The 23801-nt window shown below is 38.6% G+C and overlaps 1 protein-coding gene across 5 annotated transcripts in view; it reads left to right on the forward strand.

The window, feature by feature from the left end:
• Window positions 1–5169: 5169 nt before the first annotated feature.
• The window catches only part of LOC122671372 (transcription factor MYB3R-1-like), a 28751-nt gene continuing 10119 nt past the window's right edge, over window positions 5170–23801 (forward strand). For 2 of the 5 annotated variants that reach the window (XM_043868536.1, XM_043868541.1), the window contains exons 1-9: window positions 5170–5420; window positions 6785–6811; window positions 6851–7007; window positions 7695–7749; window positions 15031–15088; window positions 20072–20169; window positions 20313–20416; window positions 21360–21488; window positions 21750–23607. In XM_043868536.1, coding sequence (XP_043724471.1) covers window positions 6895–7007; window positions 7695–7749; window positions 15031–15088; window positions 20072–20169; window positions 20313–20416; window positions 21360–21488; window positions 21750–23607 — 2415 coding nt within the window. In that variant the 5' untranslated portion in view covers window positions 5170–5420; window positions 6785–6811; window positions 6851–6894. The other 3 variants (XM_043868540.1, XM_043868538.1, XM_043868537.1) reach the window with 3 other exon arrangements.

Here is a 23801-nt window from a genome sequence, read left to right on the forward strand (position 1 = left end):
AACTGCTCAATCAAAGTAAATTGCTCTAAATTCAGGATGACCCATTTAACATCCCCAAATTCGGGTAAAAGATATGGGTTCTAGCCTTTACAGGCTGTCGTTAAGTAACGGTTGATCATTCATTTCTATTACTTTTCAAATACAAAAACTATAAACACATCAGAGTCATCGGAATATCACAACAAAAAAACTATAAACATTTCTACAAACAGACATCATCCATCTGTCTGTTATTACAACTTTAAAACTATATATGTACTTTAATCAAAATACTATCTGCCACATGTAAATCTCAAAAGTGTATCAAAAAACAAAAATCTCTTATCTCTCTATCCATCTACTTAGAGGGACTTATGTCTTTTCCCTGGCATTCCTGGTACAATCAGCGTACTGACACTCTGTATGTACATGCTTTGTAAAATGATCATAAATTGTGGGGTGAGCTCAACAAGCCCCATGAGAAGAATACATGTCACATCGATAAAATAAAACATGCATGTTGAAGAAATCGTACTAATCACATGCTACTTTCATGAATGCCTCAATCTAGATTATAATATATATCTGATCATACATATAATAACATGCATGACATTTCAAACTAATTGGGAAACTGCTTTGTGAAAATTTTTAATTTTTTTTTTTTACTTTTCCTTTCTTTACTTTCTTATTCTCTCCTGGGAGTGACACCCATATGCTCCTCCCTCAATGCCTCTCCCTTTTCTGGGTCGCATCTTGAGAGTCATCTGGGTGAGCTCTCAGTCTCTATTCTTTTTTCTTTCTTATCTTAGCATTATGATCATAATATACTAGGATCTCTTTCATAACAATATCAGATGTTGTGCTAAACATATCATATACTTCATTCTTATAAACATATAAGATGATGTTATGTCATAATCTAAAAAACATGCGTAAAACATCTTAAACATGTAGTACTATGAAAACAATGGGGATATAACAAGAATCCCCTCACCTCTGTGTGTCTCTACTGTCCTCAAACAATGTAATTCTTAGTTCTATGTCACCTTTGGATCCAACTGGACCCCTAAACGACATTTCATAAGCATTTAGCCTCTCTTTTATACTCTTGGAATAGTGGGTTAGGTCCTCTACCACCCATATTTATCAAAACCTCTATTTACAACCATACTTGGGCATTTGTGTAATACCAGTAGGTCTCTAAGTCAAAGCAGTAGCCCGGTATGGGAAATCACCCTAAAATAGGATTATTACCACTTTCCCTCTAAATCACTTTAACCTTTTACACCGTCACTAGAAAACTTCCTAATGGATCAAATCTTAAAAAACACTCAAAGGAAACAAAAAGGTGTTTAGGGTTTACCTTTTCAAGCTCAAACCCTAACTGGAAAGCTTTCCTTTGGTTCCTTCTGATCCCCCTTCGATCCAAAAGCCTTTACTAACGATTGATGCTTGAATCTTCAAGCTCTTAGCCTCTAATCATTCCCTTTCTCCTCTCTGGTTTTCAAACTTTAGAAACACTTGAAAAATGACATGTTTTCAACCTAATATAACCTTTTTAGTGTAACCAGTCGACTGGTTCAACAACCTACCTATTGCATTGACTACCGGACAATTACCAGATGGATAATTTTCATCCAGTTGTCTAATCTGGTTGACCGATACATGATCTGGTTGACTGGATCCTGCTTTTTTAGGATCTTGGTCATTTGACCCTTTCCTGCTCAATTGGCCATATCTCAACCGATAAAGTCCAAACGTCCTGATTCTTTTTCCACTTGAAAGGTAACTCAATTACGTTCGATTCTTATGTTTTGGGCTTCCTCAAAATCTAACCAGATGGTCCTCTAAAATTCACGTGAAATTGCCGCTTCACCTTAATCCATACAACTTACAGTCTTTTCTCTTCATTGTGGAACATTGGTATGTCCACACTATTTTTAGGGCCAATCTAAACTTACTAAATTCTTTGGTAAGAATAGTGGATCCTCTATGCCATTTATCATTAATCATTCACATTAAACCCACATGTTCCACTATGATACAATCATAGATCATATTTACCTGCAAATGCCGATAATCCTCAGTCGGATCCATATAGACTGGATTCCCTCAGAATGAACCCGTCAAGTACCTGTCAACTATGAACAACATATATTACTTTAAATCTGTCATTTTTTCTAGTACGGGATATAACAACCTGAGGAGCCTTTGGAGAGAAACCGAAGAGGTGCAAGTCTTTGATCCAATAGGTAATATTCCTTAAGATGTTCGAATCAGGAGAGGACATAGACCATACAAATCGGTTCCTTTCATTCCACAAAATTAGTAAGTAACCGCAAACATGACAAGAAAATTAGAATGATGAGCTTTAGATAATAAAGAGGATTGCACAAAGTTCATTACAACATCAAGGATGGAAGAACCATGGAGGTACTCCGTTCTTAATCCTAGCCACCCAGCTACTCAAATGTGTTTAGAGAAAGCATATGAAAGAAAGATGTGCCATTCGGTTTCATTTTCTGGATGGCAAAAGGGCAACGATCATCAATATTCATAAATCGACTTAATCGGGATTTAGTCGATATACTCCTATTCAAGAGTTTCCATAAGAAGCTCAAGAATTTAGGGTGACAATGAAATTAACTTCTGAAAATTACTAAAAGGATCGATCTGTTCCAATTTGTAATCTAGTTGTATGAGATTGATCATTTTGAAGAAAAAGAGCGTTAGAAAGGAAACTTGTTGCCCTCTTAGTAGTAAGAATGCCCTTTTTATTTAAAGGACGGAATATGAAATCATCATGCATAGTAGTTGATAAGGGTATGGACAAGATTTTCAAAACCGTAGCTTGGGGGAAAAGAGAATTGATCAGAGAGATATTCCAATTCCAGCCTTTTAACAGGTCTGAGACTTTAGTGATAGAGTTGGTTCCTTCGATAAGATTCTATATAGAAATCCATCCTATCATGCAACCATGGATCATTACAAATAGTACTCTTCTCCAATTTGTATTGTTGGGTTGGAAAGCCTAAAATGGACCCTGAGTCTTGACGTTTAGCAGCCGACTAAAAACCTACTCTATCCTGAAACCATGGATCCTTCCAAATGCATTTAGAGAAAGCACATGAACGAAAGATGTGCCATTCAGTTTCACTTTTCAGATAACAAAAGGGGCAAAGATCATCATAAACGGGGTTGATTGGAGTCGATATACCCCTATTTAAGAATTTCCATAAGAAAATCAAGAACCTTGGGTAACAATGAGACTTCCAAAAAAAATGATCAAAATGATTTGTTTCCAATCTATAATCTACTGTATGAGATTGATCATTTTGAAGAAAAAGAGTGTTAAAAAGAAAACTTGTTGCCCCCTTAGTAGTAAGAATGCCCTTTTTATTCAAAGGACAAAATAGGAAACCATCATGGATAGTAGTTGATAAGGGTATGGATCTTTATTCTTTCAAGTGCAGTGCACTGCTTAATGCACCACACTTGTGCATCCGACGGTGCCCTAGGCAGTGCACCTTTAAAGTTCATCCTCTCAGTCTCATGGCCACTGTCGGATGCTCAAGTGTAATGCACCACTTGAGAGGATAAAAATTCCAAGGGTATATGGATAAGATTTTCAAAACCGTAGCTTGGGGGAAGAGAGAATTAATCAGAGAGACGTTACAATTCTAACCTATTAACAGGTCTGAGACTTTACAAGATTTTTGAAACCGTAGCTTGGAGGAAGAGAGAATTAATCAGAGACACATTACAATTCCAGCCTATTAATAGGTCTGAGACTTTTGCAAGATTTTTGAAACCGTAGCTTGGGGGAAGAGAGAATTAATCAGAGAGATGTTACAATTCCAGCCTATTAACAAGTCTGAGACTTCACAAGATTTTCGAAACCGTAGCTTGGGGGAAGAGAGAATTAATCTAAGAGACGTTACAATTCCAGCCTGTTAGCAGGTTTGAGACTTTAGTGATAGAGTTGGGATGGTCCCATCAATAAGATTCTATATAGAAACTCATTCTATCAAGTAACCATGGATCTTTCCAAATAGTCTTCTCCAATTTGTATTGTGGTGCATTGGGTAGTGTTAAATGATATGGGTCGGGCCCATGGGCACCCACTTGGGGCATCTGTGAGACCTAAAGACCCACTAGGGTTAGAGGAGTAGGGCCACATGGTGGTCCCCCCCCCCCCAGATATTTATTCTGAGTAAGAGGGAGGCTACACACAAGAGATTGCCATAGCCCCTCTCTTTCCCTTGTCTCACGTTCTCTCTCCCTCACTCTCTAGCTCTCGTCCTACTCTCTCTCTCTCTCTCTCTCTCTGTGTTTGATCACCCCTTTGTGCGAGTGTGTATCGCTTAGGGATTCCATCTTGTTCCCCTGGATTTGGAGTGTGGAATCTCCATTGGAGAAATCTATCGAGATTCCTACGACGGAGTGTATGTGGATCATCGTGAAGCTTGTAATGTTGAAGTTCGTGTAGATCAACGCGTAGGACAATAAGATCCTTTCCACAACATGGGAAACATCGATGAGGTAAATGTGCTAACCCGTGTTATTTCCGTTTAATAAGTAGTGCACAGCACTTGACATGATACAAATTCTAAGAGTATGGACAAGATTTTTAAAACCATAGTTTGGGGGAAGAGAGAATTAATTAGAGAGACGTTACAATTCTAGCCTATTAACAGGTCTAAGACTTGAGTGATAGAGCTGGAATGGTCCTACCGATAAGATTTTATATAGAAATCCATCCTATGAGGTAACTATGGATCTTTCCAAATAGTAGTCTTCTCCAATTTGTGTTGTTGGGTCTTTCCAAATGGTAGTCTGATGCTTAGCGGCCGAGTCAAGAACTGTTTTCCACTTTTCCAAACAAGACTTGACTCATCACAATTTAAATGCAATTTCTCTCAATCATAAAATTTTTCGTACTGTATGCGACCGGCTGCAACCGGTCGGCTTGCCGTTGAGAATTCGAAATGTAGAGGCGGACAACAACCATTAATAATAAATTGCCGAAAGTAACAGCGAATATCTTTGAAAACTTTCCATTCGTTTGAATCTCTAACGTCGATTTATCAAGAACTGCTCGACCTTTAACTATAGTGTTTGAAACTACATAGTCCGCCCTTTATGTGTTAAAAAAAAAAAAAAAAAAAAAAAACTTGATCCGTTTCGTTTTCTCTCTCCTGTCTCATTCACTCACTCTCTCTCTCCTCTGTCGAACACTCGAACACACTCTACCAGTGTGTGGATTTCATCGTGCCTTTGCAGATCTTTTTCCATCTCCAATTACAAACTGGAGATTCTTAAATAAGATCTGCAATGTGCACGACTACACAGCATCAACGGCCTCATTGGCCTCATTGATTTCATCGATTCGGTGTCCGCACAAATTACCGGGTTTCTGCCTTTCGAAGCTCACTAAAGTGAGTTTTTTTATTTATTCTTGTTGACTTTCGAATTGGTTCCTTGATCTTCGTTCCGAGTTCAATTTGACAAGAATTGGTTATGGATTTTGCTGTTGCGGCTCAGTCTGATATTTCTGGATTTTGAACCCTAATTTACTGGGGGGGAGGAGAAGAAGGTGACCATTTTAAAGGGTAAATGTTGCCAGTTAGGGTTTATCACCAGTTCTGTGGACTCTGAATTTGATTGAATCTGTCGGCATCTTGTCTGGATAATTGGTGTTATTTCAAGCCATAGTTTGTTCAGTGAGCTGGTTGCAAATTCCGTTTTGCATTGGCTGGACGATACCGTAGCGTGTCAATTGGTGATCTCATTCACAGATTAGTTTTTTTCTTTTTCCGTATTAGTATCTCTGGGTGAATAGGATTGATATTGGATTATGTTAGGCAAATTAGTTTATTTTCTCTACAAGGTTGAAGAATTTCAATTAGCTCAGTTGAGTTGTTTCGCTACATGACTTTGTGAGATATATGGATTATGGAAGACTATTTTCCTTTGGGTAGGTTTATCTGAGCCTAGGTTCTTCTCTGTAAAAGATAAAAAACTTTTATTGTTCCTGTTTAATGAAAATGTAAGCTAGCAGTTGTTTTGTCTTATTTCCAAATTTAGCATTGCTGCTGGGTTTGAATTCATTCCGGACTACGATTTTTGTTTTCTTAAAACTTGGTCTTGGAAGTAACTGTTCCTCATTGGTTTATGCTAATTTTGAGCAGGAAGTGTTTTAAAGGGTACTTGAGCTTCAAAATATGTTTTAAAAACCATTTTGGACCATATAATTTTTTTTCTGTGCTGAAGAGTTGTTCCTCTTGTTTGCTCTGAGTGAATTTGGTTTCTGACTGATTATCTTGCTTTTACCTTCTATAAACGGGCTACAGTGATCTGTGCCCTTGTAAGGAGTGTCTAGATGCAGTGGACGTAGAATAGCATTTGTGTGGCTAATGACAGCCAAATAGTTGGGACAAGTCTTAACTGATGATCTATGTTACCTGGACAATTCAAGTTATGAACCATCTTGTCTCTGATAATTCATTTAAATCAATTAAAATGCTAAGAGTGGAATCTTTGCTAATCCCAAGTTGTATCCTTTCCCATGTCCAGGTAACATAACCAATATAACAATATGATGCTGACAATTGAATTTAGTGGATACTAAGGCTCTTTTCATCTTCTTGGTTTTTTTGGGTGGGGGAAAATGCCATTGTCTACTTGCCCCTTGATTTTTGTATCTGGTTCCCTCATTCCCTGTGAACATTTCATTTTCTTTGTGATTAATTTTCTATCTTATTTGAATTATGTTTCCTTTACTCCACCTTTTGGCTTGCAGTTTTGCCCATCCCAAAGGAAATTCCTGCTGCCATTAAATGGTTTGGGAAATCTATTCTGAAGAGAACTACTATCGAATGGGAATTGAGGTCACATGCTGGTCAAGGAGCAATGGCAAGTGAAATTACGAAAGGTTCTAGAAGTGCTGAAGTTCCGGAAGCTCTAGTCTCTGATCCTTTTGATGGGGGCAGGGATAGTGTACCAAATATGCGACCTTTGCATGGGTAAAATTTTGAACATTTATCTCTTCCTTCCTTTTTGTTTTCTTTTGACTTATTTGGTGAAATGTTGTATACCTTTTTTGGTTTCCATTTTTTATCACTATATGCTTAAGGTTATGTTTTATGTGTCATTGTGTTTATTTTCCTTTTGATATCTAACTATCAACCTCATCACTGTAGGGAAGAGTTCTCAATATTGAATATATTTATCCATTTTTCTTACTATTGATCACACGACCACTTGCCCACTGTTGAGTTCTTGCCCCCCAATATATGTATATATGAATGAATTTGTTTATATATGCATGTGTGTACTGCGCGCTCATATGAGTAGAAAATTTTGTACCTGTTCTCATCTTGTGGTCGGTGGAACTGCTCAAGGCGCCACACATTCTTTGAAGTTGATGATGATGAGTTTGTTCACTTTTTTCGAGCAGTACCATTAGTTTATTAACTGGTGATAGTCACTTAGGATTTAATGATTTCAGAAGAGATTCTAGATGAAAATGGGCTTGTTTACTTTGGTGATTTGGTTTTGTAATCTCTCCCTCTCATCCCACCTGGATTTTTTGCCATTAGTTCATTTATTTTGCGACTTAAAAACTTATTTCAATCCTTTTTATTAAGATGATACCCATAGCTGCACCAAATATATGCCTAGTTATCATGCCTTTTGTGATACTTTTGTAGGAGGACTAGTGGCCCAACAAGGCGCTCTACAAAGGGACAATGGACTCCTGAAGAGGTAACTGTGTATTTGACAGGAAAACTAACTGGATAATTCCATAATTAACTATTTATTTTTATCACTCCTTCTCTATAAGCACCAAACCAAGACTTATTTTTTAGATGCCCTGTGGCCTGGTCTTCATCTCTTCTTTGAAGTGTTACTGATCATGAGTAAATTCTGCACATCCATGTTATAGAATATTGTAACCTGATGATATTTACACTTTTGAACTCATTTGATAGAGTTTATGTTATGTCATTGTGATTGTTATTGATGATTGAGAGGAATGATGAGCCTGTCCGATGACAGCCCTATTCTATTTATAATAATTGACATATAGGTACAAGTACAATAATACCCCTAAGGACAGATTTACACTTATACCCATATTACACCCAATATTTCAACACTCTCACTCAAGTTGGATAGTTGGTGCATAGATGTCACACATGCCCAACTTGCATACATAGGATGAAATAGCTTACTACTTAACCCCTTTGTAAAAACATTTGTTAACTGATCTCCAGATTTTACAAAGGGAACACAAATCAGCCCTTGATCGAACTTTTCTTTGATGAAACGATGATCTATCTCCACATGCTTGGTTTAATCGTGCTGGACTGGATTGTGAGCAATACCAATTGTGGACTTGCTGTCACAATAAAGCATCATACGAAGGGAAACATGAAGGTCCAGGTCTTTCAGGAGACCTTGAAGCCACATCAACTCACAGATGCCATGAGACATGGCACGGAATTCTGCTTCAGCATTGGATCAAGCAACAATTGCCTGCTTCTTACTCCTCCAAGTAACCAAGTTGCCTCCCACAAAATGCCATAACCGGTGGTAGATCGCCGATCATCTAGAAAGCTGACTCAATCAGCATCGGTAAAGGCCTCAACTCGTAAATGGCCATAAGAAGAGAGGAGGATTCCCTTTCTTGGTGTAGACTTCAAGTAGCGCAAGATTCGGAACACAACTTCCAAGTGTGAGGAGTAAGGATCATGCATATATTGGGTTACCAGACTAACAACAAAAGCAATGTCAAGATGAGTGTGGGATAGGTACATCAGCTTTCCAACTAATCTCTGATACTATCCCTTGTCCACCGGATCACCAGTCTGACTAGTGAGATGAACGCTCGCTTCAAGAGGAGTATTTGACGGTCTACAATCCAACATTCTTGTCTCAGGTAGAAGGTCAAGGGTATATTTCCGTTGAGATAGACAGATACCCTTGGTAAAGCGTGCAACCTCAATACCAAGAACTAGGTCCTAGATCTCAAACTCTTGACCAAGATAAGTCCTTTGTGTTTCTCTTAGTGACAACAATGTCATCAACGTACACAATGAGGAGAGCAATCTTGGAACCGGTCCACTTAATGAATAGGGTGTGATCAACATTGCTTTGGGTGTAACTTATAGACACCATAGCTTTCTAGAATCTCCCAAACCAGCACGAGGAGACTCCTTCAACCCATATAGAGCCTTTTTGAGCTTGCAAACCTTTCCCTTGGTTTTTTGACATGAGAAAGCAAGAGGAATCTCCATGTGTACTTCTTTTTCCAATTCTCCATGAAATGCATTCTTGACGTCAAGTTGTTGCAATTCCCATCCTAGATTCACAACATGAGAAAGAATCACATGGATGGTATTCATTTTTGCAACTGGTGCGAATGTCTCCTGGTAAACTAGACCATAAGTCTAGGTAAATCCTCTTGCAACCAGCCTGGCCTTGTACCGGTCCACTGTCCCATCCATATTTTGCTTAACGATGAAAATCCATTTACAACTCACTATCCTTTTTTGTGGTGGAAGAGAGACCAGATCCCAAGTACCATGCTTTTTCCGGGCTTGCATTTCCTTAATCATGGCTGCCTTCCACTGTGGTTCTTGTGATAGCTTCTTGCCAATTCTAGGGAATAGAAATAGATGAAAAGGAAGACACAAAGGTATTATATGAAGGAGAAAGAGAATTGTACGAAACCGCCTTAACAATAGGGTGTTGAGTACAAGGTCTCGTTCCCTTTCAAACAACAATGGGTAAGTCAAGAGATGGGTCAGAAATAATAGGAGAATCAAAGTAAGTATTACCTGGCCGAGAGTTAGAACCTGGATCAAGAGATGACGACTGGCTAGGTGGTGGTGCAAGTGTCATAGGTGCCACGGTGGTGGTGCCTATTTGCTACTCATAATGATGGCGGGCATAAACTCTTATGGACGGTTGAACGTGAACAGGAGAAGACTCCCCCTGGACTGAAGGAACTGGAAAAGTAGAAGTAGAGTCTGAGCAAAGAATAGGAACGGCTGGAGGCACATCTTCACCAAACGAAGAAGTATCCCTCCATGAAGAGGTGCCGGAGAGTAGTAGGTAGCTGACTCATGTAACACAACATCCATAGAAACAAAGACTCGATGAGAAGTGGGGTGATAACACTTGTAGCCCTTCTAGGTAGCTGAGTATCCAATGAATACACACTTAAGTCCTTAGTAATGTAACTTGCTATGAGCATGGTGATTTCGGACAAAACAAGCACATCCGAAGACTTTAGGTGGTAGAAGAAAGGTGGAGGAACCCTGGATAACCGCAATAGGAGCCTTGAGATCAAGGATAGGAATTGGCATCCAATTGATGAGATAAGCAGTGGTGAGAACAATTTCACTCCAATACTAAGGAGGAACATTCATTTCAAACATAAGAGTACGAGCCACCTCCAACAGATGCCTATTTTTGCATTCAGCCACACCATTTTGAGCCCGTGTATCAACGCAGCTGATCTGATGCATAATCCCTTGAGTGGCAAGATAAGACTGAAAGGAACCCTCAAGATATTCTCTACCATTATCACTTCGAAGAATTTGATGGTAGAGTTAAACTGAGTACGATCCATTGTGTGAAAAAGTTGAAAACAACGAAATACTTCTAATGTAGCCTAGGTGAAATAAATCTCACTTAGGACCAGGTTCTGTTTTAGGGTTGGCCGAATGGGCAGTTTAGGGTAACTAGGGCAAAATTAGGGTTAGGAATGGGAGATTGAGTTAGGGTTTTATTGGGTAATGGTCTGCAGGATTTTAGGAGTCTAGTAGAATAGGTTTTAATGAGGTTTGAATAAGAAATAGAAATTCAGAAATATTAGGGTTAGGGTTTTGGGTTTTCAGATTTAGGATCTAAGCTGAAACTAGGGTTTAGGAGCAGATTTAGGGGCTGGGCTTTAGGTCGAGTTTTCCTAGCAGGGAGGGGGTGGTTCGGCTGGACTTTGGTGGGGTTTTGATGGCTGGTTAGGTCTAGGCAGATTTTAGGGTTTCTGGGTTTTTATGTTGAGGGAGGGATTTAGGGTTTGTAGTGGATAGGTGAGGCTGCAACTGAGATCGAGTGGGAGGGTTACTGTGATGGACCTGTGGTTAGGTTTTGAGTGTAATCTGATGAGGGAATAGGGCTGTGATGTATGTAGATGAAGCTAGGGTTTGGGGAAGTCGATTAGGTTAGATGGAAATAAGAAGAAGAGATGATAAAGTTGCAGGAAATTGTAACTCTTACTGGAATTGCAGAATTTCAGCAGCAGCAACCTTGAAGAACTTGAAGGAAGAAGAAGACGAACCTCCCGATCTGCAAGATGCAAGGAGTCGCCGGATTACTCCAGCTCTAGCCCTTGATATTACTCACAAGGGGTCTTGATATGACACACAAGACAGAGAAGCAGCAGCAGTCATGGCGGCAGCAGCAAGAAGAAACAAAATTTCAAACATAATAGGTGGGGGAGCCTCCCACGATTCTACTATTTATAATAATAAAGGGGGGCCTAAAGGCCTTACAAATAATCAATCTAAAGCAATCCTAATCAGATTAGGAGTTGGGATTCCTAATCTGAATCCTAATTATAAAACATAGAATAGACTTATACTCTAAATAGGAGTATAAGTGTAAACAACTAAAACAAATAAAATAAAATACTAATCCCTCTAAAATCGTGGAGGGGAACTAAGAAGATAAACCATGAAAAAGACTGTTTTAACCCTAGGCTAAAAGAACAAACAAATAAAAAGGCTCCAACAAAAAATCAAAGAATAGCCAAATTAATCATGGTTTCGGCTTCTGCATCAACTTCACTCTTTTGATGCATCAAATAAATCTAAGTACTCGTGTATGACAATCAATAAAAGTTACAAACCAATGATAACCAATTATGGAAGAACAATGGGCAGAGGCCCATACATCAGAGTGAATTAACTTAAAAGGAGAAGAACTTCTATTATTCAAACTAGGATTAGTAGCACGAGTTTGTTTAGCCAAAGCACAGGCATCACAAAAGAAATCCCGGGGATTATAGTGCTGAAATAAACTAGGAAAAACTTTAACCAAAGTACCAATAGGGGGATGGCCTAAACGTCTATGCCAAAGAAGCAACTCAGAAGATACTGAAGGAGAGTCGGTTTGATGAGCATGACCCATTGAAGAAGTGTCACCGTCGAGCAAATAAAGACCACCATGCACCCTACCACAGCCAATCGTTTTCTTCGTCACTAGATCCTGAAAGACATAGTGAGAAGGTAAAAAAGTCACATTACAAATTCAGATCAGTGGTAAGACGACTGATAGAAAGAAGGTTAGTAGAAATATCTGGAACATGAAGAATAGATGCGAAGGATAAAGAGGGAGAGCAAGTGATAGAATCCTTTCTAGAAACAGAGAGGGAACCATTAGCCACTCCAAGATTCTTTCCTGAAAAAATATTTTATTTTTCAATTCAAATGGAATGATCCTTTGAGTCAAAGAATGATAAATAATATCAAGGTATATTGTCTCCTGCTTAGACTGATAAACCCAAAAGAAATTATTATATCCTCTATTTAAAGAGGAGAACTGAGTCTGAACGTAATGCTGATTCAGAGGCATCAAACTTTTGCAGAATTGATAAAAAGGGGGATATTTATTATCCAACCGATTCGTTTGTCTATAAAATGGGATGGAAAATTTTTTATGTATCAAACCATAAGTAGTTAGTTAAAATGAATAGAAGGTTTGCTAAAGCTAAGAAATCCAAGTATCTTGGCCTTCTCTCATCAGCAGATCCAGAAGTAAAGTAAAGTAAATTGATTAAAAAAATTTCTGATAAATCATTGATTCGTCTGGTATCTATTAACATTTACTACTTTATTTTTACTAGATCGAAAATTTATGACGTTCAAAAATTTATAGATCCAATGTCACATTCAGTAAAGATTTATGATACATGTATAGGATGTACTCAATGTGTACGAGCCTGCCCCACAGATGTATTAGAAATGATACCTTGGGACGGATGTAAAGCTAAGCAAATTGCCTCTGCTCCCAGTTGAATGGGCGGAACCTGACTCATCAAGCAAACAAAAAAGGAGCCTTCCGTAGTCATAATGGACTGGGCCCTTGTATCCGCATATGAAGCGTCACGTAGCATCTTTAGTTAGTGACGTGAGCTCTTCAGTTCGTGAGTTCTCGAGCTGCTATGCTTTAGCGTATCAATGGGGCAAAGCTGACTAATCGGCTCGATCTTTATCGTAATCGTAGAAAGAAGAACTGGCCTCGCGTCAGATATTGGTCATCCTTGTCTTTATCAAAACAAGAGAATACCAAAAGAAGAGACTAAAAGAGCCGGTCATATGATTAGTGCCATTAGAGTCAATAATTCAAGGACAAGAGACAACTGATGCACAATGACCACCAAAAGTAATACCTGAGGAGGCTGGGTGAGAGTCAGAAGAAACCATAGTAGATGTAGAGGCAGAAGTAGGAGCAGTCGAAGGCTCCAATCGAGTCATCAAACGCCTAAGCATTGCAAGCTCAGCTTGAGAGAGGAGCCGGTACTATTAGGTGCAAGTTCAGAGGTCTCAGTGTGATGTGCAGTCTGGGAGGATCGACCACAACCACATCCTCGTGAGGATGAGGAGGTAGGTCGGCTGTGCAGCTTCCAATAGAAATCCTTGGTGTGACGTTCCTTACCGCAGTAGTCACACTTGACTGGTTCTCTATCAGAGGAGGAACGGTCACTGGATCGAGGGAGACTACGTTTAGGCTGAGTGGACCCAGAAAGTAAGGCTGAACAGTCCTAAGTAGTATGCTGTAGCATAGCATGGCGGCAACTGTCTTCCAACTGGATCAAAGAATAAGACTGCACTAAGGTAGGGAAAGGGTCCAGGCTAAGTACATGGGGCAAGAATCTGATCATACTCAACAGTCAACCCAACTAGAAAATCATAAATCCAGAACTTTTCTTCCCGTTTCTTGAAGGCAGTAGCATCAACAACGCAGGTTACCTATTTATAATAAGTGACATACAGGTACAAGCATGGTTTAAAGTATTGATCAATACGATACGATACGGACTGATATGTATTGGTATCGGTCGATACCGATACGTCTCTTTTTTTTTTTTAAAAATGAACTGCCTCGAATTGTATCGAAATGTATCGATCGATACGGGCCGATACGATACGATACGATAAAATACGATAAGATACGACCGACGATACGACCAGTAAAGGATTCTGTGGGTGGTTTAATACGTATCGGCTGATACGGCTCGATACATACTGATACATTACCGATACGTACCGTTACATATCGATACGTACCGATACATACCGATACCATCAATACATTCCATAAAAAAACCATTTTCACTCACAAACTCGATACAACTCCTAATCTGACGAAAAAATGAAGGAAAATTCTCAACCAAGAGTCTAAGATCTTGCATTTAATCTTGGTTTTTCACACTTTTAAACTAAAAAACGAATCAAGGAGTGCTACAACATCATCCTTTGCATCATCCAATACTCTTCATGGCTATAAACAATTACAACATGTAAGAAACCTCATCTTTTATAACAATTTCAATTTAATGCACTTGTTGGTTATACATATTCACCATTTTAGTGTTTATGCATGACACTTGTTATATATTGCTTATTTATATTGTTTTTTGTTCCAAAAGTGTATTTCCATGTGTATTTTGACCATTTTCATGTGTATCTGTATTGTTCAATACGTATCTCCGAAACGATACAATACGTCTCTTAAAATCACCCGACCGATACGATACTCGATACTGATACTTTAAGCCTTGGTTGATACTACTATCTTTGCCCTACACATTACCTATTTAATTTGTTTGGTTTTTTTATTTGTTTTTTCCTGCTAATAAATATTGGTTTTGTGCAAATCTATTTCTTGTGTATTCTTTTCTTTTTCTTTTTTTTTTTGGGTGCTTTTTGCCATCTGTTTGTATCTTTTGATTTGAATCTCTGTTTTTCTTCTTAGGATGAGCTATTGCACAAGGCTGTTCAGCGCTTTAAAGGAAGAAATTGGAAAAAGATAGGTATTACTCATTTCAGCTGATGTTCATGTCATACTTTTGTGCTACTTTCTGAAATCTATATTAGGTCATTGACTCTACATATTTGAGTACAATAGCAATGGAAGGATTGGCTCTTTGCCCTATTACCCAGCACAACGGCACTGTTTCTTTTAGTTTGGTGTTGATGAGGGAAGGGAGCTCCTTGCCCTTCTTCATTGTTTCTCCTTTTCTCTGTGTCCGATTAGCCTGCAAAGGAATTCTGGTCTCCTCATCATTCACCATATAATCATTAATGTGGCAATCATAAGCTTGTTGGATTGATTTGTAGTTGCTGATCTACTGATGAGCTTTTGGTGTAATTGGTGGTTTAAATGTTCTTCAAAAAGTCTTGCTAGAATTTCATTTATTGATCTTTCGATTGTGATGTGTGTGCCTGGCATTGATTGGTTTTGTTGAACAGACATGTGAAAAGAGGCAATTTAGTGTACCTAAGGGAATAGTGTGGAGTGGTGAACTTTGCTATTCAATAAATTGTTATAATGTAGTGATGCTCTGGATTCTGAATATCTCGTTGAACATTAAATTTGGTCTTGTAGTAATAAGCTGATTAAAATCTCATAGACTTTTGAAATTTTGCTTTCTTGCTTTTGTAACTGCAAGTATCTTATGGATCACAGTTGAAATTGGAAAAAATAAAGAATTTGTCGATTTTCAATATTTGTTGAACCAAAATTTGAATTCCAAAACTGCTTGATACTGGCCAACACTTGAAGATTTGATGATAGTTCATTTGCTGCAGGAAATCACTATGTGCATGATGCAATTTGTCTGGAATGCCAAAGTTCGCAATTTCTACTTAGAACTCTGTTGCAACTTGGATTGGATGGGTTAATTCAGGCCAGGTTAGAGGATCACCTGAGCCTGTGCCCTAAGAACAGAACCTGACCCAACCCTTAGTGGGAAACTGGAGCCAATTTTACTTGGCCCTTGCCAACTGGGATAGCTTTGATTTAGGCTTAGTTAAACCATATTTATTAGACTTGTTATTAGTATGAACTATGAAGGAATTTATGTGATCTCCATATGCATAAAAAGTCATTTTGGTGGACAAAAACTGCTTTTTTTTTTTTATGGGTGTTCCGTATACGTCTTCATTTGGTGAAATGAGCATTCTGAAGAAAAGAGAAGGAAAAGTGTTCTTTGAAGAGTCAAAACTTTTCCTCTTCTTCTTGCTTCTTGTAGCTGTTTCGTACCCAAATCTTCTTTAATAGATGAAAGTACCTCTTATTTTCTATTATCTTTCTCTGTTTCATTTAGTATGGACACAATGGGCTAGATCAAGATGTTAGCACATTTCATGCTCAAATTGGCCTCATGTACTACCAATCCTTATCCAGGTGTAAAATTTTGCTGTGGCTTATGATTTATCCATAGTTAACATATCCTTTGAAAAGAGAGAGGAACATTAACCTCCAAAAGTGGGCATTATAGTAGCTAAATAGATATCTTTCTAACTAGAAGGACCGATAGGTTGCGATGTAAGGATTGTAAGTGATGCAGGTTTATCACCAAATTGAGTTTCTTTCCCTAGAAATAAGTCTAGAGTTGGGTTATGGACATGTTGGGCCTTTGATCCCATGGATTTTCTATGTAATAGGCCACTTTAATGGGCCTAAAATATTTGTACATAAGTTGCATACGGGATTAGCCCTATACTTAGTTTATTTTCATGTTTTAGTGTTTTAAATTGAACCGGTTGAACCACTGGTCCAATGTAAGTGATTTTAGAATATTCTCTTAGGATAGAATCTTTTCAACTTAAATCATATTTTAGGATCCACACCTCCACATGAATTTTAGAGAGGGAGTGTTTTGTATTTAGACAGCCTGGGATTTATTATTCCTAGGCTGTATAGGAGTTTAGGCCTTTGGCCATTATAAATAAAGGCAAACCGTGGGGCTCCTCTTTACCTCACTGTTTATGAAATTTCTCTTTTGCAAGCTGCTGCTTCTCTTCCACTCTGAAGACTGTTTTGTGTGTGATCAAAGCAAGGTGGGATTGGTGTGTGATCCAATTGACACCTTGCGGTGTGAAGCCCAGGTGGTTCGTTGGTGGGATTGGAGTCCGATCCAATCAACACTCTGCAGTGTGAAGCCCGAGTGGTTATCTTCAAGTTTCAGTTTCAAGTTCAAGTTCCAAGATCCAATTTTTGTTCAAGCTACTGCCATTACAGGCTGCTGCCAATTGTTCACTGCATCTACAAGTAAGTTTGAGCCATCCCCAACCCCATATCTCTTCTTCTAAACCCTCTACATCCCAACCCTAATTTTCCCCATTTATTTTTTCAAATTCCCATAACCTATTTCTCTCACAGACCTAACCCTCTATCAGAATCCTTCCAAATTCAAACCACAGCACCCTCAAGATATCCCCTCCACTCGATCCAGACCTTTCCCCTTTTACATCCTTAAAACCCAACTTCCATCGATTCCCATTAAAACCCAAAATCCTAATTTTCATTTCAGCAACATCCAGCTATCTTCTGCCCCTCAAACCTTGGCTGAGTGTCAATCTCTACCCCTAGAGAACTTGACTTGAACCCCCTGCCCTAATTCCATCTCTAAACCCTAGATTCCCTCACTTCCGTCTTTTTAAAAACCCGAAACCCTAACTAGATGCCATTTAAATTCTTACACTTCCACTCATCAAACCATCATTGGACCAATACTGATAGACTCTCCTACACCTGCCTAGCATAACCATACCCTCAAACCCTAACCCTAACCCTAATTTTGACCTAAAACCTATTTCTGCCCGGACTGCATGTTCATAGCAGATCCTGAAGCTCTGGCTCCAGCTGGTCTCCTTGCCACCTAGGACTACATTAGTAAGGTTATACCAGGGAAAAGCATAACCACACAATATAGATTAATGGTAATAGATATGTGTTTCAATACGCCGAATTGCAAGAAAGATGAGATTATTTGCCCTAAGATAAGGTGGTGGAGCTTAAAAGGAGAAAACTTGAAATCATTTACAGATTGTTTGGTCAAATAAGGAACGTGAGCCTTTGATGGAGACACTAGTACGATGTGGAACGAGATGACTACTTGTATCAAGACAGTTGCTAAAGAAGTCCTAGGCGAATCTAAAGGAAAATGGCAGTTACTTGGTGGTGGGATGATGAGGTTCAAGCTGCCATTAAGGGTAAGAAATCTAGTTTTAAGACATGGCAAAGGACTAAGGATGAGGAAGACTTAAAAATGTATAAATTTTCTAGAAATGAAGCTAAAAAAATTGAGGGAAAAGCAAGGGTGAAGAAGTTTGGGGATCTTTATAACAATTTAGTACAAAGGAAGGAGAAAAAGCTATCTATCAAGTGTATGCTTCACTTTCACCACCTCATTATCCATCCAAAGCTCCAACTATCATGTGTATGCTTCACTTTCTAAAATAGTCTCTCCACTTTCTAATAAACTACTTCACTATTCTCCTATTTCCTATTTAAATATACAATTCCATTTGCCCCCCTTTCTCTCCCAGTCACTGCCAATGTACCCATATAGGCTCATGTCTGAAGTAGGCTTTACCATATGCCATACTCCATACAACCAGCAATGATGTATGGAGCTGAACATTGGGCAGTAAAGAAGCATTATATGGATAAACATAGTGTAGCTGAGATGAGGATGTTGAAATGAATGAATGGTAAAACTAGAAAGGGTAAAATAAGGAATGATCGTATTAGAGTTGATTTAGGAGTAGCTTTGATACATGATAGAGAATGTCTTTTGAGGTGGCATGGACATGTGCAAGTGTGCAACGGATGCCCTAGATGCTCTAGTACAGAGGAGTGATAATGCAAGCTCAATCAGATCTACATCAAGTGATGTGATTCATATTGAAGGAGCTAAAAGAGTCAGGGGTAGACCTAAGATGACTCTAGGAGAGTGGTGGGGAAAGACATACATAGCTTAGGTTGTTACAAGTATGGCTTTGAATAGAGCTGATTGGAGGGAAAGGATCCATGCAGCCAACCGCATATAGTGGGGATAAGGCCAAGGTTTAAAGTATTGGTATCAGGTATCATATCAGAAGGTTGATTTTAAGATACGTATTGTATCAGAGATACACACAATAAAGACACGCATGGAAATGGTCAAGATACACATGTAAATACACTTTTGGAGCAAAAAACAATGTAAATTAACAATATATAACATGTATCATGCATAAACACTAAAATGGAGAACAACGTATAATGAAACAAGAGAGTTTCATAGATTTGAGTACAAATCCTTGCAAATGATCAAGTTTGATGCATCAACTAACCTAGTTTTACCTAAATCTATCGATTTATAGCAAATAATAGGATTAAAAATCATGATTTAAACACAAGATCAAGTTTCTTCTGAAACCTACCTTTTTCTGTGAAATCTCCTTCAATCTCTGATCTCAGCTTGTTGAATGATGCAAATTAAGTTTTTGTAGCACTCCTTGAATCATTTTTTAGTATAGATTAGAATCCCCAACTCCAATTTTTTGAAACAACTTGGTTAAAGGCAAGTTTTGAGAATCTCGGTTGGGAGTTCCTTCCCTCTTTTTTCTGCCAAATGACTCTCTGTATTGAGTCTGATGGTCACATGGGCCTTTTATGGCCGTATCGACGTGTTTCTATCTGTATCGAGCTGTATTGGCCGATACATATCGATACTCTTACAGAATCCTTTAATGTACGTATCATGTTGTATCGAGCCGTATCAGCCCATTCAATATGATACCAATCGAGACATACTAAAAAAGATACGTATCACTATGTATCATATTGGTACCGAGTCTACCGACCGATACCAATACATATTGGCCGATACGATGCGGACCGATATGTTATAGCATGGATAAGGCTGAGTTGAGTTGTTTTTTGTGTGATTGTGTAGGATATGCTATGATTGTTTAGGATATACTATCTTTAAGTTATCTAATATGTGTAATTGTGCCTTTTGCAGCGGAGTGTTTCAAAGATAGGACAGATGTTCAATGCCTCCACAGGTGGCAAAAGGTTTTGAATCCAGAGCTTGTCAAAGGTCCATGGTCAAAAGAGGTTTGCTGCTCTAGAACTTTTGTTTGCATCTTTTGCCAATCACTTTCCTACTACCGTTGTATCTTAGTGGGAAAATTTCTAATTGCTGGAATTAGCCCCCTTTTTTTTTTTATAGCACATTAAATGGACCTTTTGATGCACAGGAGGATGATATAATAATTGAGTTGGTGAATAAATATGGGGCGAAAAAGTGGTCCACCATTGCTCAAGCATTGCCTGGGCGTATTGGAAAGCAATGCCGCGAAAGGTATGATTTACAAATCACTCTAGGATGAATAAGATATCTTTTTCCTGAAGTCAGTCAATGCTTATGTGTAGTTTGTGTTTTGGGCTTATTTTTTATGAGCATCTGGATATGAATCCCAGACATATAAATCTGTGTATCTGCACTTAATAATTGTTCACAAATATTCTGAACTATGCGCCAGGCTTTCTCCTACTGGGTGTTTATCCTTCCAATCTAATTAAGAAACAATGAGCAATGTCAATGCATCCATAGTTGCCCTTTTTTTTTAAAGCAAATATAACACAGATCAGATTATGATCTTTTACTAGTATTATTGCTATCAGTTGATGAATTTATTGCAATGATAGTGCCCATAAAAAGAAGGGACAGCCATGTGTTAACTGCACTGTTGTTCTGCCGAAACTACTTGCGGAGTCAAATGGAAAAAATGAAAGATCTAGCCATGTCATCAACAAACAGAACTCCTGTAAAGAGCTTTCCTCCCTTGCTAGTTCTTGATGTCACTGACGCTACTGTGATGTGAGGGTTTGTTGATAACAGCCTAAGAAAGAATAATGTGTGAAAAGAGTAGTTTTACTTTTGGGGCCCACATGGGTTTCTTTCAATTTGGTGTTTATTTTGAATCTTTATATTGGCTTGTGTGTCACTAATTTAGTGAGAGATTTTAAAAAATTTCCAAAGTTAAGTAGCTGCAGGGTAGTGTTCATTTTTCATTTTATTTCCACAACTCGTCCGTATTTCTTCTTCAATTAATTTGGGAATTTGTAGTGGTTTAATGTCTTAGAGGTCTTTAATCTCTTGTCACGTTAGGAACTGGAGCTCTCTCTCTCTCTCTCTCTGTGAGTGTGCAGAATGGCTTCTATCTTGTTATGATAGACTCGTCTTGGTTTTAAGGATGTCCTATGACATGAATACGTTTTCATGTCAAAATAATGATTTTCAGGTGGCATAATCATCTTAACCCTGCAATCAACAAGGAGGCATGGACTCAAGAAGAAGAGTTGGCTTTGATTCAAGCTCATCAAATTTATGGGAATAGATGGGCAGAGTTAACAAAATTCTTGCCTGGAAGGTATGCTTTCTTTTCTTGCTGTCATTCTTGAGAAAGTCGCTACTATCCAAGTTCTCTCAATGATCTGAGAACCAGCATTTGTCTTGATAACTGTGCCCCTATTTTTTTCTTCATTCCTTTTGTAAAAGTTATGCTGCTTCAATTGCTTAGATGCTGGTGCATATATTTACTTTCTGTTTAATATTTTTTGGTGTTAAATTATTATGGGTTATGAAATTTTATACGAATATTCAAATATCTTTATGCCTATGTGGCCATCAGGACAGACAATGCAATAAAAAATCATTGGAACAGCTCTGTAAAAAAGAAGTTGGACTCATACTTGGCCTCAGGTTTAGTCGCAAAATTTCAAGGTCTACCTCACGTGCCCAAGCCAAACCAGTGCATGCCTTCATCCTCACTGAGGACACAACAGAGCAGTGAAGATAATAGTGGCCCCAAAGATGTGGCAGAAGCAGAGGAAACATCAGAATGTAGCCAAGGTTCAACTGCTGTTGGTTGCTCCCATTCTGATCATGACATGGTTCATGCAGTTTCAGTACAAGCACAAGAAGAGTTTAAATTGACAGAGGCAGCTAGTCAAAGAAAGTGGCAAGGCTCTAGTACGTCATCATGTTCCAAACAGTATTATACGTTCGAAGAAGTCGCAGAAATACCTCATGAACTGGCAATCTCTGTCAACCCTTCTGAGCAAACTATATTTCCTGAGGTTGGAGCCTCCGACACTAATGATTGCCATTTCAGTTCACATGAGTTACCTCGTGCCTGTTCACTGGAAATGCTCCAGGATACTCCAGGGTTCTTTGAAACATCAGCAGAGTGTATATCAGGTGTTGACGAAAACCATGAAACAGGATCTGTTCTGTTACAGAACTCTGTGGGTTTCTGTGCTTCTACTTCTATGGTAAATTTGGTTGCGGATGCTGATGGACAGGAGCATGCATCCATGTCTAAAGGTGATTTTTGTGGGGTTACATTTTCAGAGTCTGGGATCGATGGATGCTTTTCTGTGGGTAATCAGATTAACTGCACAAATACAATTGACTTGGATGGATGTGTCAATTTGTTCCTTTGCCAATCTGACATTCAGAGCTCTGAAGCAGATAAAAGTTTAGCATCACAGTCATATTATCCAGTAAGATTTTCTGATATGATGGAAACCTCAACTTCTCAGTCTCTATCAAGTGTTCCTCTGCTTTGCTGTGAGGATGGTAAACTTATACATGGTAGTGAATGCAATGAGCTAAGAGACATGTCTGCTGGAAGTCAAGAGTCAGGGCTTATTACAGGCTCATGTGATGGTTTCATCTATCATAATGTCACTACAAGTTCTTGTGATGGTGATATGGACAAGTTTTGCATGGACACAGAGCCAGATCAGTCAAAGGATGATTCAAAATCAGTTGCTGTTGACATTTTTAGTTCCTTGACCTCTGACTCAACAGGAATTCTTCCTTGTATGGATGAAAGCCCAAATGCGCATACAGAACAACCGGATTCAGGAGCTCTATTTTATGAGCCTCCTCGTTTTCCAAGTTTTGAGATTCCTTTCGTCAGCTGTGATCTCATTCCATCTGGTGGTGATTGGCATCAAGCATATAGTCCCCTTGGGATACGCCAACTTATGATGTCTTCTATGAACTGCTCTTCCCCATACAGCTTATGGGATTCACCAGCTCGTGATGATAGTCCTGATTTTGTCCTAAAAAGTGCTGCCAAAAGCTTTATAGGTACACCATCGATTTTGAAAAAACGGAACCGTGAGCTTTTATCTCCTTTGCAAGAAAGAAAAAGTGACAAAAAGCTTGAGAGGGACACAAATCACGGAATGCTTTGTACGTCTGCACTGGCCAGAGATTTTTCGTGTCTGGATGTTGTTCTTGATGAAAAAGGGGGTCACAGGGCTTCTTTATCTTCAATTGAGGATGTTCTTTTCTCTCCTTCGGGTAACCAGAAAACGAATGCGGGAGACTCTATTCAGGATAAGGAAAATTTGGACCATGCTTTTGAAGCAAGAAAAGATGGTTCTGCATTTCCAGAAGGAAGGGTTTCAGAGAAAAGTTTTGATGGTAGCACTCTTCAGGAGAAGGCAAGACAGGGATGCTGTGACATGAGTAAGGTTGATGCTGCCCTCTTCTTTTTTATTTTTGCTGCAAATTAGTGTAATATGAAATATACTTTATTAGAATTGATTTTCTCTGAAACCTTACTTCATAGTAAGCGAACTGTATTTTATATGATGGATACTAGATGTAATAATTTGATCTACTGACTACTAGTGGTGAGATGTTAAATGGTTTTGCCTGTATATAA

Source organism: Telopea speciosissima, chromosome 8 (genome assembly GCF_018873765.1).
Source record: "Telopea speciosissima isolate NSW1024214 ecotype Mountain lineage chromosome 8, Tspe_v1, whole genome shotgun sequence".
NCBI lineage: Eukaryota > Viridiplantae > Streptophyta > Magnoliopsida > Proteales > Proteaceae > Telopea > Telopea speciosissima.